General features: G+C 37.0%; 1 protein-coding gene across 1 annotated transcript; it reads left to right on the top strand.

Moving 5' to 3' along the window:
- The first annotated feature begins 5,420 nt into the window (after positions 1-5,420).
- On the top strand, positions 5,421-6,410 carry LOC107504610 (olfactory receptor 7A17-like). The gene has a single exon (XM_016133972.2). It carries the CDS (start codon positions 5,442-5,444, stop codon positions 6,408-6,410), a length of 969 nt encoding a protein of 322 aa, XP_015989458.2. The 5' UTR covers positions 5,421-5,441.
- Positions 6,411-14,244: the final 7,834 nt, after the last annotated feature.

The following is a 14,244-nucleotide window of genomic DNA, read 5'->3' as shown; positions in this document are numbered from 1 at the left end:
ATTAAAATGAGCTTACAGAATTCAGAGTACATATTGCATGGGTCTGCTTATACATAATTCAAGGAAGTGTACAAAAGCTTTAATTGCATTGTTATATAACTGAAAAATTGTATCTCCTTGAGCCTCATTTTCTTATGGTAACATAGGATAATAATAATTCTGATGAATGTGGTACACAAGAAATGAATTCTGTGAAAGTATTTTTTTAGTCCAGAAACTCTTTCATGAGTTGGTACTTTGTATATTTGTGTATTTATATATTTTTAATAAAAACACTAACTTCCATATGTGCATATATACAGACTCAATGATCCCATTTTTTTATGTTGAAAAGAAATGTTAAACAATGTTGGAGAGGATAAAAATGAATACAATGATAGGTTAAACGGACATAAAAATTTTAAAATACAGAAATGTAGACACAAAGATTGAAAATGGGTTGGTTTTCTCTAATTTTAATAATGAATTATTTTCTTATATTGTTTAAAGTTCTCAAATTCAGAACCACATTTACATTCATGAAATGGGGAAATCTCTGTATGTGCTAATGGGGAAATGCCCAATTTGACTTTTAATTTGTTTCTTCTACTTAATATGAGTTTCAACACAAAATGGTTTAACCCAAGAAAAAAATAATGAATGAACCAAGATGTTTAAAGTAGTTTCCTCAAAAATAAATTATTAGATAAATGTCTATATAACATTTCTATTGTTGCTATAACTAATCATCACACTAGGATTTAAAAATATATATATGCCTATAGTTCCGGCGGTAAGAAGCCTGATGAGACAATGGACTAAAATTTAGTTTTCTACAAGGTTAGTTCCTTCTGGAGGCTCCAAGAGAGAATCTGTTTCCTCTCCTATTCCAGCTTCTCATGGCCACAAGCATTCCTTGGCTCATGGCCCTTTCTCCATCTTCAAAGCCTGCTGTGTAGAATCTTGCTGTCTTCCTCTTATTCCAACTATTCTTCCTTCCCGTTCCACATTCTAGGATGATGGTGATGACATTAGTCTCACCCGCATAATCACGGCCAATGTTCTCATAAAGGCATCTGACTAGCCAAACTATCCCATCTGCTATATTAATCCTACCTTGTGGTGAAAAATAATGTATTAAAAGTTTCTGGGGATTACAATATTAATGTCTTTTGGAAGCTCTTATGCTTCTTATTATAAAATTTTTTTCAGAAATATATAATGTCACTCGAGGGCCCTTATATACGAGAATCCGGTATTTTTTAGAATTATATGATGTTATTCATACATCCTTATATAAAATAATTGAACAATGAATTCATAATAGCCTCTGGAATGAGTGAACACCTTAATTGTTCAAAGTAACATCCAAAAATGACTTTTGGTTCAGAAGACATAAAACTACCTGCTCCTGACTCTAAACACAAAACTACAGCCTTGCTACTCAAAGAGTGGCCCTCAGACCAGGACCTGCAGCATGAACATCACCTGGGAGATTGTTTAATTCTCAGACTCTCTAGACCAACACGATTTGCATTTGAAGTAGAATCCTGGGTGACTCATATGAGCACTGAATTAGAAGAAGTACTGATCCAGACTAGGTTTTTCTCACCTTCTCAGTTAGACATAATTACTTGTGCTGGGTGTTGTAAGTGTTTAACAGCCTCCCTTGACACTGTCAAATAGCCCAGGGCCAACACCATCTCTGACTGGAAATCACTGATTCCGAGTTTGAAAACTGGAAGCACCCCGACAGATCCTAATCAAGACCCATCCCTCACTCAGTTTGTAACTTCAGGTAGATCAATAAACTTTTTCAAGCCCTAATTCTGCAAAAGGGAATTGAGTTTATAATAATACTACCTCATAAAACAGACTTTTAAAAAAACTTAAATCAGATGAAGTCTATAAGATATTAAATTCAGATTACATGGCATAAAAATATTGAAATGTATCTCTCGTAATTAAAAAATATTTTATAATGAGGCCCTGAATGACAGCTCTTACCTTGTGATATAAGTACAAAATTTATCGTTATTTTCACAAATGAGTAAGGAAGCCAGAGTGTGGCATGGGATTGCATATCAAGAGGAACCCCACTCTCCTCTCCTTAAAGAGGGAATAGCAATTCTCTGGAGACATCAGGGCTGAGTCCCATTACAAATCAGTGCTTTACAGATCCATGGGACCTAGTCTTGACAGATTTTTATTCTCAGACTTTGGAGAAAACATAAAGTCAGGGTTGAAATAAGGTGGTGGAAGGTTAGAGTTCAGGGAGATAAAGGAAACAAAGTTGTAAAAACTAAATTCATTTGACTTCTAACCTGGTCTCTTGGGTCAGAGAATCATTAGGAAAAATTTCCTTTCTGTTATTCCAGAGGCCCAGAGAGAAATCATGTGCTTAGAGGTTGGAAGAACAGGAGGGAGATGCCTGATGAGCAGATAGAGAGAGAAAGAGAGAGAGAGAGCGCGTGAGTGAGAGAGCGGTGATACTTCCTCTGTGTAGTCCCTCAGCTTGTACAGCATTGGTGGACAGGACACAGTTGTTGCTTTTGACTCACAAGCTGGCTCAGAACTGATGCTTCACTTCCTTCTGCTCTCTTGTCTGGAGACAGAGCTTCAGTCTCCATCACAAATTACCCAGAGAGGAATTCAGACTTCCAGACAGAGTCTTCCCCCTCAGAGACCCCATCCAGGTGAGTATGAGAGCCCAGAAGTTTAGGACAGCATCAGAGAGAATGGAAGCTGAGAACTCTTACCCAAGGCACATGAGAGCACAATCAGCTCAGCCCAGAGATAAGTGATCACTGTTATATTTTTGGTTGAGTAATTTATCATTAATCTATTTATTATTTTAACACGCATGTATCTGCAGTACAGGCATTATAGTTGATGATTATGTCATAGAAATGAGGGTCCAGTTGGGTGAAAACATGAAGTCAGACACTATAGAATGAGTGAGATGCAGAAAATGATTGCAATAAAATGAAAATTATTTGAGGAGTTTTGTTGGTCGGGGAGTAGGAAATAGAGTGTTAGGTGCAGAAGATGGTATAGTGAAGTGAGAGTGTTTGCATAAAATTACTAAGATGGGTTGTGTTTGAGCATATCTGATATTCATTGAAAAGATCCAGACCAGTGGAAATAGATATTACCTTGCAACAGCAGTTCATGACACATCCATTACAGTATCTTCTCGTATGCTCAGTATTCAAATGAAAAAAGTTATTTAATAAGTCTAAAGAGGAGTACCAAATAGTTTCACTTTGAATTATTTCATTACTGATCACAGTGCATACATTTTGGGTTTGTTAACCATTTACTTTCTCTATTGGAACAGTAGGAATTCCTGTCTCATACTTAACTTTTCCCTCCAGTGATCATTATTCCATACCTCGAATGAAAAATTCTGTCCTGGACTTGAGGAATATGAATGGAGGACTGACCAAATTCTAGGCAAAGAATAGAGGGTGCAGAGAAACCAATGATTTTGCAGTTCAGAGAAGGAGAAATTAAGGTCACAGATTGCATCTTAAATTTAATGCATCAAAGACATTGTAGTCAGATCATGTTATTTATATCCAGTGATGACCTTAACTGTACCAGCTAATGGGGTATAATATCTTCAAATCGATTTAAAATTTATTTTCTCCTTTATATGGGTTTTCAATGTAATATTCCCTTATTCGAAGTACGCTAATGAATGAATGGAGAGGCTTCATTTTATTTTATTTCATTTAATTTAAAATTCGGCATATTTTATTGAATAAATATTGTATTAGATTCTATTGCTGCTGTAAAATATTTCCACACTACTTGTTTAAAACAAATATTTGTGCTCATATTTCTGAGTGTCAGAAGCTTGAATGCTTCTCATGGTTAATATCAAGATGTCTGCAGGGATGAGTTCCTTCTAACATCTCAGAGTAAAATCTGTTTTCTTTTCAGTTCCATTTGCATTCTGGCCACCTGCATTCCCTGTCTCATGGCCCCTCTTCGATCTCTAAAGTCAGCAATGTAGCATTTTCATCTTGCCTCTTTTGCTTCTAGAGGTACCTTAGTCCCACCTAGATGATCCTGACTCATCTTCTGCCTTGAATTAGGCTGATTAGCAACTCTGTTTCACCTGCTACCCTCCCTAATCCTACCTGCTATAAAAATACCATATTCAAAGGCCATGGGGCTTAGGCTGTGGACATCTTGGAGGTTTTTAATCCGCCTCCTAGGAATTCTATTTCAAAAGCATATGTGGCACTCAAGGTCCCTTATGTGAAAGAAATAAACACAGAATTTATCACAAATTGTGAAATGAGTAAATACGTTACTTTGTTTAAGTAACATTCAAAGACAATAACTGGTTCAGAAAACTTAAAACTACCTACACCTGACCCTAACAGAGGACCTCACCTTTGCTGCTCAGAGAGTGGTCCGCAGACCAGAAACTACAGCAATAACACCACCTGGGAGATTGTTTGATTCTCAGAGTCTCTGGGCTCATGAAGATTTGCATTTGAACTAGAGGCCATCTGTCACCCCCTGCACTACACAGGCATTATAAACCCCTGGCTCTGTGGACTCTTGGTTATGGTGTCCTGGATCATGAGTGCTCTGGTTTCCTCGTTAAAAAGGGTGACTCACATATACATTGTAGTTAAAGAATTGCTGCTCCAGACTAGGTTCTCTCAACTTTTACCATGATATTTGGGAAAGAATAATAATTACTGGGGCACTTTCCTATGGATTGTCAGTATTTAGCAGTACCCCTTCAGAAATTGCCAGATGTGCAAGGGACAGAATCATTTCAGGATGAGAACCACTGCCTAGGAGCAGCCTGAAAATATAATCAAGGCCCAACAGATACTCTGGTATTAACTTTGAGCACATCACTAACCCCTTCTGCTCCACCCCAGGGCCTTTGTGCCGGCCATTCCGTCTGCGGAGTATGCATTTGCCCACATAACCTTGCATCTCTGTCCTTTTCTTTCTTTAAGTCTCTGCTCAAATGTCATCTTGTTTACAAGTCTCATCTAACTACTTGTAAGAAATAGAATGCACTAATCACTTTCTCCTTTAGAGTGGCTTTCCTTTTCTTCATACTATCTGTCACTATCTAAAATGTTATATGTTTTTATATTTTCTTCTACATTCTTTCTTCATCATTGGCTCACAGCCTAGACAGTGCCCAAACATGGCTAGTAAAGAATATTTTGGAAATGCATAAAAAATATCTTATTAACAATGTAAAATACATGGACCCTCCAAAGAAAAAGCTGAATGGGACAAAAATTCCTAATAGAAAATGGCACAGGACTCCAAGAGGGAACTAGACTCATATAAACATATTGAAATTAATTTCTTAACTGCAAAATATAAATTCTAGCATTAAAGCTATATGAGTAATATGAGTTTGTATAAAAATTACTCATGTTGTTTTTCTCTTTCTTGTAAGTCACCTCCACCACATGGAGCCAGACAATCTTACAAGAGTTTCAGAATTTCTTCTTCTGGGACTTTCAGAAGAACCAGAACTGCAGCCCTGCATATTTGGGCTATTCCTCTCCATGTACTTGATCACCCTGTTTGGAAACCTGCTCATCATCCTGGCCGTCAGCTCAGACCTCCGCCTCCACACACCCATGTACTTCTTCCTCTCCAACCTGTCCTTGGTGGACATCTGTTTCACCTCTACCACCATCCCAAAGATGCTGGTGAACATCCAAACACAGAGCAAAGTCATAACCTATGAAGGCTGCATCACACAGATATATTTTTTTATCCTCTTTTCAGTGTTGGATGACTTCCTTCTGACTGTGATGGCCTACGACCGCTTTGTGGCCATCTGTCACCCCTTGCACTACACAGGCATTATAAACCCCCGGCTCTGTGGACTTTTAGTTTTGGTGTCCTGGATTGTAAGTGCTCTGGTTTCCTTGTTAGAAAGCATAATGTTGATGAGTCTATCCTTCTGCACAGACTTAGAAATCCCTCATTTTACCTGTGAACTCAATCAGATGATTAAACTTGCCTGTTCTGACACGTTTCTTACTAACATGGTGATGTATTTTGCAGTCGTCCTGCTGGGTGGTGTTCCCCTGGCTGGTATCCTTTACTCTTACTCTAAGATAGTATCTTCCATACATGGAATGTCATCAGCTCAGGGGAAGTATAAAGCATTTTCTACCTGTGCATCTCACCTCTTGGTTGTCTCCTTATTTTACAGTACAAGCTTAGGAGTGTACCTCAGCTCTGCTGCTACCCACACCTCACAGTCAAGTGCAGTAGCCTCAGTGTTGTACAGCGTGGTCACTCCCATGCTGAACCCCTTCATCTACAGTCTTAGGAATAAAGACATAAAGAGGGCCTTGCAAAGATTCTCTGGGATGGTAACTATAAAAGGGACAATTGTCCTGAGGCTGAAAATTTTCCCTTGATTTCATTGTTTAAGCCTCAGAATCAGAAATTTTAATTTTTTAAATCAGATTGTGGTTGGAGCACTTGTTTCTTTTATTCATGTCTTGGAATTTTCATTTGTTTGAGCTTAACTTCTCTAAACAATTTGAGTAACTACTTTATTATGCTTTCTAATTTGTCCCTGTCCTTTTTCCTACAACCACAATGTTTTTCCAACTTTGAGCAGAAATTTTGAAAATATTTGTTTCTTAATAGGCAACATGGGTTTCCTAAAAATAATGTCTTCTCATATGACATATATCACTGTAAATAATTTGTTCTTGTTTTACGAATGAAGTAGTTGTAAGTGGTATTATCACGTGGAAAAAAATTTCACTTGCCAATAAGCTCATTGTTATAATTTTATTTTAGGAAAATCTGAAATTCCAGTTTTCACTTTGGTATCTCATTCTATTTAATCAGTATCTTAACCACTCTTCCTGATAACATAGACTTCATAATTGCTCCCTTTAAATCTCAGCCTGTTGATAATGATACTATAGGTGAGGAAGGCCTCATGCACTGGCTTGGGCCGCTATTGCTAGTTACTCAGACCAGAGTCAACGTTGTAGCTGGATCAGCGTTTGTGGTCCTTATTATATTTGTAATAAGCATCAGGGAATTATGAAAGCACCAGGTTTATTACTCACAGGTTCTGGTAAAGCCAGAGAATTAAAACCCCAGAAAAATATCTCTAATACTAAATTTGTTTGTAAGTTTACACTAACAGCCACTGGCAGGAAGCCATATGGTTCCCTGTTAACAATTACAGAAAGTGTTTAGCTGAGGACTGACCAGTTAGGCTGCTGGAAGGATAAGTAACCAAGTGATGGAGATACTAACAGCACGTGATGAGTAAGAGCCGAAGTTATAGTACTCCCACTCCTGCACACCAGTGTTGCTAAGATGTTTTCAGCCCACAAAGCCAACAAGCACCCCACCAGAATATCCCTGAAACCAGACAAGGCAACACCAGGATGCAAGTAGATAATTAGTAGATAAAAATTAGCCACTTACTTATTTAAGGGCCAATCAGTGAGACCCACAACTCCAAACCCATTACTCATGATTCCTCATGATCTTTGCTCTATATTAACCTCTTATCTGTAAGCCATTAGGGAATTTGGGCTTTTGTGCACTGGCTTTCCCGCTCTTCTTGGTGGCACTGTTTTCAATAAAATAGCCAATATTTTTTCAATGCAAAAACTCTGTGTCAATTCTCATTGATTTGCTGTGCACTTGGGTGGGTACAAACTCACTTTTGGTTGGTTTTATTTTACTGGCGGGCACACAGCACACCCAAGACCACACAGGAGGTTTCATTGGGTGGGGGAGGGGGGGAGAGAGAGAGAGAGAGAGAGAAAGAGAGAGAGAAAGAATGAGTGAGAGAGAGAGAGAGAATGGATAGAGGGCTCTGCCTTTATTGGGGTCCAATGGCAGTGTAGCTTAGGTTTTGTGTAGTTGCATTTTGTAAGCAAATTTAAAACAAGTGGAATTAGAGTGTGAGAAGTGAAAAATAGGGTCACACATGTGGTCAAGTATCTAGGTTACCCAGGGCTTTCAAAAGGGACCTTTCTTGGTTGGGGGGCCTGGGTGCTTATCTAGTAGCCATGTCATATAGCTGGTGATAAAGACTGACCTGAACTTTAAGCAAATGGAATCGGTCAGGAGGTTCTACAAGAGGAGTTAGGGTTTATGGAATTACTCTCACTCTATGTAATCGCGGGAACCTTACAGGAAGAACTATTATATTTATAATAATGTTGCAGGAAGCAACACCCAATGGAGGTAATTGGACACTCAGACAACTTTGTTAGAGGAAGGAGAATTTATTGGCCGTTGGAGCGCGTGGGGGTTAACTGTACTATGTACAAGCTCCCCTTGGTTATATTTATTACAGCTTATATACCTCTGTAGTGTCCATGCAAGGAGCATGTGATTCCTTTGTCTGAGGTTCTATGTGCACTTCATGACTCAGGATGGGGAGGGGGAGATACAAGTGGGGGGCTGCAAGGGGAGAGGAATTTCCAGACCACTGGTCTTATCTATTTACGGGTCATTGTGCCTTGTAGAACCCGCGACCTTGGTGTTATCGACACTGTTATAGGATTCTCAGAGAGACAGGACACTGAGGATATAAGCAGAAAGTAGCACTTATTGAGTCTGACACTGTCTCAGCAGCTTCCTATCCAAAGGCCGAGTCCCAGTTGTAACATAACAAGCAGTTTTATGCAGTCTTGTTATTCCTACACAGCGACAGAGATAAGGAAGAACATTAGTTGGATAGCAAGCTATGAATCAACAGATGTGAGCTAGCGAGTACTCGAGGTGGGGGAGGTAGCTATGGGAAAACATGTTAGCTGGAGAGTCCTTGAGCAAGGGGATAGGGTATTCAGGAATGGACTTTAACTGGCTGAGTCGGTCATTTCTGCAGGCCCTTTCCTTTGTGTTTTTCAGATGCCTACTCTCCTCTCTTAATAAAGCTATGTGGTTCTAACTTCCTTTTCCCTTCAATAAATACTCCTTCACCTTTGCCCCTGGGCCAGAATGTGCCAGGTGGCTTACCAAGTCTGCATGTATTGTGTTGCAAAGCTTTCATTTTCCTAAATAAATCCTTTTTGGTGACAAAACACCTAGTCAATATTTTAATTCGACACTTGCGAAATGCGTATTCAACATGCTGATCATTGAAATGAATGTCTCCGAAATCAAAAGTTTAGTGTCAGGCTCTTACACTATAAACATATTACTAGGTTTTATACCCGGTCTTCTGATTATTGTCTTATTAGTTTTGGATCTAGAATATCTACCATATCACTGGCAACATTTGATTATCAAATATCTATGTCCCAGTGGTGTCCATATGGAAACATATATGTGAGGGTCAGAGACAAACAGAAAATGAGTTGTACATTAATTTCTGAGCTAAGAATGAGATAAGGCACCTGGGGCTTGAGAGGGGAAGGAGGTCACTTCAGGATAGTAAGAAGAGCAAATGTTCAGTAATCACAGTTTGCCCTGCCCTATGCTTAGGTCATAATAGGTTGTCTCTGATGATCACTTTTAAAAAGAGCAAAGCTCCAATATAAAGTCTTTAAAGGAAAAGTACAAGTTTCTATTTGGCTCCCAGGGTCTTGATTGTATTCTACTCAGGAATAATCCATATGCACATCTTAGGGTGACTCATTATGAACCTCTAGAATGGTGATGCGATTCATTCTATTGCAGGTATCTGTACAGTTTTCCCATCACCATTTGTTGGAAAGATCGTTCTTTCCCTGTTGTAAATTCTTGGCTCCTTTCTCCAAAATTCATGTTCATATGTGTGTGAGTTTATTTCTGGGCTCTCTATTTTGTTCCACTGATTTATGTGTTTTTGTGCCACTACCATGGTGTTTTGAAGGCTATATCTTTGTAATATAGATTAAAATGAGGTAATATGATGCCTCCTTCTTTGTTCTACTTTCTCAAGATTGCCTTGGCTATTCAGGGTCGTTTTAGGGTTGTTTCGTTTCTGTGAAAAATGGCTCTGGAATGTTGATAGAGATTGCATCGAATCTGTGGACCACTTTGGGTAATAGTAAAAAAAAAAAATCAGCTTAGTAAATTTAAATATCTAACTTGCTTTAAGTGATTCATATATAGGCAGCATCCCACATACCACAAAGAGGGCATGCTTAGGGGTTGTACATCCAGGGGTTGCATAAAATGGAAGTTCAATAGGAAGAAAGGTAGAGCAACCAAGTATTAACAAGAGAAAAAAATTGTTTTGGGGCCATGACATTTTGAGAGTGGAGGAAAGAGAAATAAAGGTGTTATTATCATGCAGATTCCCTTTTCTTATTATGGGGGATGGAGCGGGCCGAAGAGACAGATGATCTAACTGATACCTGACCAGAGAAGTCAGGACTAGTTGATTAAAACTATATTTTGGGTGAGGTTGAAGCTGACATTAGATCTAGCATAAATCTGTGTTTGGCATCATGGGCTTTTAGCACAATGATGCCACTTTGGGCCTTTGGTTTCTCTTTTATAGTAGGATAAACGCTTAAACGATATTAATTATTCCAATCGGTGAGTACAAAATATCTTTAAAATTATTTGTGCCTCCTTCAATATCTTTCAGCAACTTCTCAGACTTTTCTTTTTTATGTTTTTTACTTTATTTATTTATTAAAATTATTAGGCGACATTGGTTAATAAAATCAAATACGTTCAAGAGTATAATTCAACAATACATCATGTATCTATTGTACTGTGCGTTCACCACCCAACGTTAAAATTCCTTTCATCACCATCAAATATCGGACCCTTTTTACACCTATCTACTTCCTTCCTTCCCTCTGGTAATCACTACTCCACTATCTGTGTTCATGAGTCTCTGTTTGTCATGTTTGTTGCTTTCAGTCTTATATCCCACATGTGAGTAAAATCATATTATTTTCAACCTTTTCTGTCTGACTTATTTTGCTTATCATGATTATTTAAAGATCCATCCATGAAGTCACAAATGGCAGCACTTCATCTCTTCTTACAGCTGAGCAATATTCCATTGTATATATGTACCACAGCTTCTTTATCCAATCATCTATTGTAGGACACTTTGGTTGCATCCATGACCTGGCCACTGTGTGAACATCGGGAAGCACATACCTTCCTGGATAAATGTTTTCAGAATTTTGACGTAAATACTCAGAAGAGATATTTCTAGTAATTATGGTAATTTTATTCTTAGTTTTTTGAGGAACTTCCATACTATTTCCTATAGTGGCTATACCAATTTACATTCCCACCAGCAGTGTATGACAGTTTCTGTTTCCCCACAACTTCTATAACACTTGTCTTGTTGATGATAGCCATTTTACTTGTCCTGTTGATGATGGCCATTTTAACAGATGTGAGTTGGTATCTCATTGTGGTTTTGATTTGCAATTCCCTAATAGCCAGTGAAATTGAGCATTTTTTCATGTCTGTTGTCCATTTGTATGTCTTCTTGAGAGAAGGGTCCTTTCAGGTCCTCTGCCAATTTTTTAATTGGATTGTTTGTTTGTTTTATTGTTGAGTTATGAGTTCTTTATATATTTTGGATATTAGGCCCTTACCAAAGGCATTGCTTGCAAATATATTTTCCCATTTAGATGGTTGCCTTTTTGCCTTGTTTATGGTTTCTTTTGCTATGCAGAAGCCTTTTAGTTTGATATAGTCCCATTCATTTATTTTTGCTTTTACTTCCCTTGCCTTTGAGGTCAAATTCATAAAATCCTCTCTAAATCCAAGGTCCAGGAATTTAGTATCTATGTTTTCTTCTATGCAATGTATTGTTTCAGATCTAATATTTAGGTCTTTAATCCATTTTGAGTTAATTTTTGTGTATGGTGATACACAGCAGTCTAGTTTCATTCTTTTGCAGGTGGCTTTTCAATTTTCGCAGTATCATTTATTGATTTATTGCTTTCCTCTCTTCGTTGTATGTTTTTGACTTCGTTGTCGAAAATATTTGCCCAAATATATCAGGGTTTACTTTTGGAATCTCAGTACTGCTTTATTAGTCTGTGTGTCTGTTTTTCTGCCAATACTGTGCCATTTTGATTACTGAAGCTTTGTAGTATAATTTGACATCAGGCAAATGATACTTCCAGCCTTCTTTTTTCTCAGGATGGCTTTGGTGATTTGGGGTCTTTTGTGATTCCATATAAATCTGAAGATTTTTTTGTTCTATATCTTTAAAAAATGCCATTGAGATTGTGATGGGGATAGCATTAAATCTATATAATATAGGCAGTACGGTCATTTTAATTATGTCAATTCTTCCAATCTATGAACACAAAATATCTTTCCATTTCTTTGTGTCTTCTTCAATTTCTTTAATAAGAATAAATGTCTTATAGTTTACAGTGCATAGGTCCTTCACATGTTTTGTCAGGTTTATTCCTAGGTATTTTATTCTTTTTGTTGCATTAGCAAAAGAAAATTTTTCTTTTTTTTTTCTCTGAAAATTCATTGTTAGAGTATAGAAACACTATGGATTTTTGATCATCCCTTTTGTATCCTGAAACTTCAATGTATTTATTTACTATTTCGAATAGTTTTTAGCATATTGTTTAGAGTTTTCTACATAGAGAATGATGTCATCTGTGAAAAAGTGTCAATTTGACCTCATTCCCTGTTTGAATGTCTTTTATTTCGTTCTCTTGCTCTAGCTAGAAATTCCAATACTATATTAAATAATAGTAGGATAGTAGGCAGACTTATCTTGTTTCTGATTTAAAGGTAAAGTTATTAGTTTTTCACTACTAGGTATGACCTTAGCTAAGGGTTTGTCATATATAGCCTTTACTATGTTGAGGTACATTCTTTCTATACACATGTTATTAAACATTTTAATCATAAATGAATGCTGTACTTTGTCAAAGGCTTTTCACATCTATTGATATGATCATATGATTTTTATTCTTTATTGTGTTTATGTGGTGTATCACATTCATTCATTTGCATATATTAAACCATTCTTGTGCCCCTGGTATGAAGCCCACTTGATCATGGTTCATAATCTTTTTACTATGTTGCCATATTCAGTTTGCTAGTATCTTATTTAGGATTTTTGCATCTGTGTTTTGAGAAATATTGGTCTATAGTTTTCTTTTTTGTGTGTTATTTTTACCAGATTTTGGTATCAAGGTAATGTTGGCCTCATAAAATTAGTTAGGAAGTATTGCCTCTTTTTCAATTTTTTTGAAAAAATTTGAGAAGAACAGCTATTAAATCTTTGAATATTTGGTAGAATTCACTGTCGAAGCCATCTGGCACTGGACTTTTACTTTTTGGTAGGTTTTTGATGATCATTTTAATTTCCATACTGTTGATAGGTATAATTAGATTTTCAAGTACTTCATGATTCAGCCTAGGAAGGTTATATCTTTCTAAGAACTTGTCCATTTCTTCTAGGCTATTAAATTTGGTGTTGTTTAATTTTTTACAGTATTATTGTATGATCCTTTGTATTTCAGTAGTATCTGTCAGAACTTCTCTTCCATTTCCAATTTTGTTTATGTTCTTTCTCTTTGCCTTAGTGAGTCTAGCCAGGAGTTTGTCAATGTTATTAATCTTCTCCAAGAACCAGCTGTTTGTTGTATTTCTTTTTCTTTTGTCTACTTTTTTTTCAGTTTCATTTACTTCTCCTTCCTTCTGCTGACTTTGGACTTCTTTTGTTCTTCATTTTCTAGTTTTTAAAAATGTAATGTTAGGTTGCATATTTGGAATTGTTCTTGTTTCTTAAGATAGGTCTGTAATGATATGAATTTTCCTCTTATTACCACTTTTGCTGTGCCCCAAAAGTTTTGATATGTTGTGCTTTCACTCTCATTTGTTTCTATCTATCTCTTGATCTCTCTTTTTATTTCTTCTGTGACCCAGCCCTTTTTGTTCTGTGTGTGCCTTATCTCCATTCCCTTTTGCAGATCCATATATTTACTCCCTCCCCTTTTCTGTTTTTATTGTTTCAGATTATCCCTATTTATGTTGTATGTTCATTTCTACGTTGCAGTAGATGTTTTCCTCTTCCTTCTTTGTTTTTTTTTTTTATACCTTTAATCACTATGTAACATTTAAGCTTATAATACCCTGTTCTTAATAAGATTTGTGCTTTCCTGCTTATTTCTGCCTGGTAGTCATCTTACTCATAGTTATGTACTTTTTGTCTTTTAGTTTCAGGTGAAATGACCCTCTTCACTATTGACTGTAATTCAAGCCTTGTGGTAGAAAATTTTCTCAGCTTTTGTATGTCTGGAAAGGTCTTTATTTCTCTTTCATATCTAA

The sequence above is a fragment of the Rousettus aegyptiacus genome, unplaced genomic scaffold (assembly GCF_014176215.1).
Source record: "Rousettus aegyptiacus isolate mRouAeg1 unplaced genomic scaffold, mRouAeg1.p scaffold_m13_p_16, whole genome shotgun sequence".
NCBI classification, from domain to species: Eukaryota; Metazoa; Chordata; class Mammalia; order Chiroptera; family Pteropodidae; genus Rousettus; species Rousettus aegyptiacus.
This window is presented reverse-complemented; position numbering and strand designations above follow the sequence as displayed.

Excerpts from the sequence above, each read along its gene's own strand:
- LOC107504610 (XM_016133972.2), top strand. The coding sequence starts at position 5,442 with ATGGAGCCAGACAATCTTACAAGAGTTTCAGAATTTCTTCTTCTGGGA.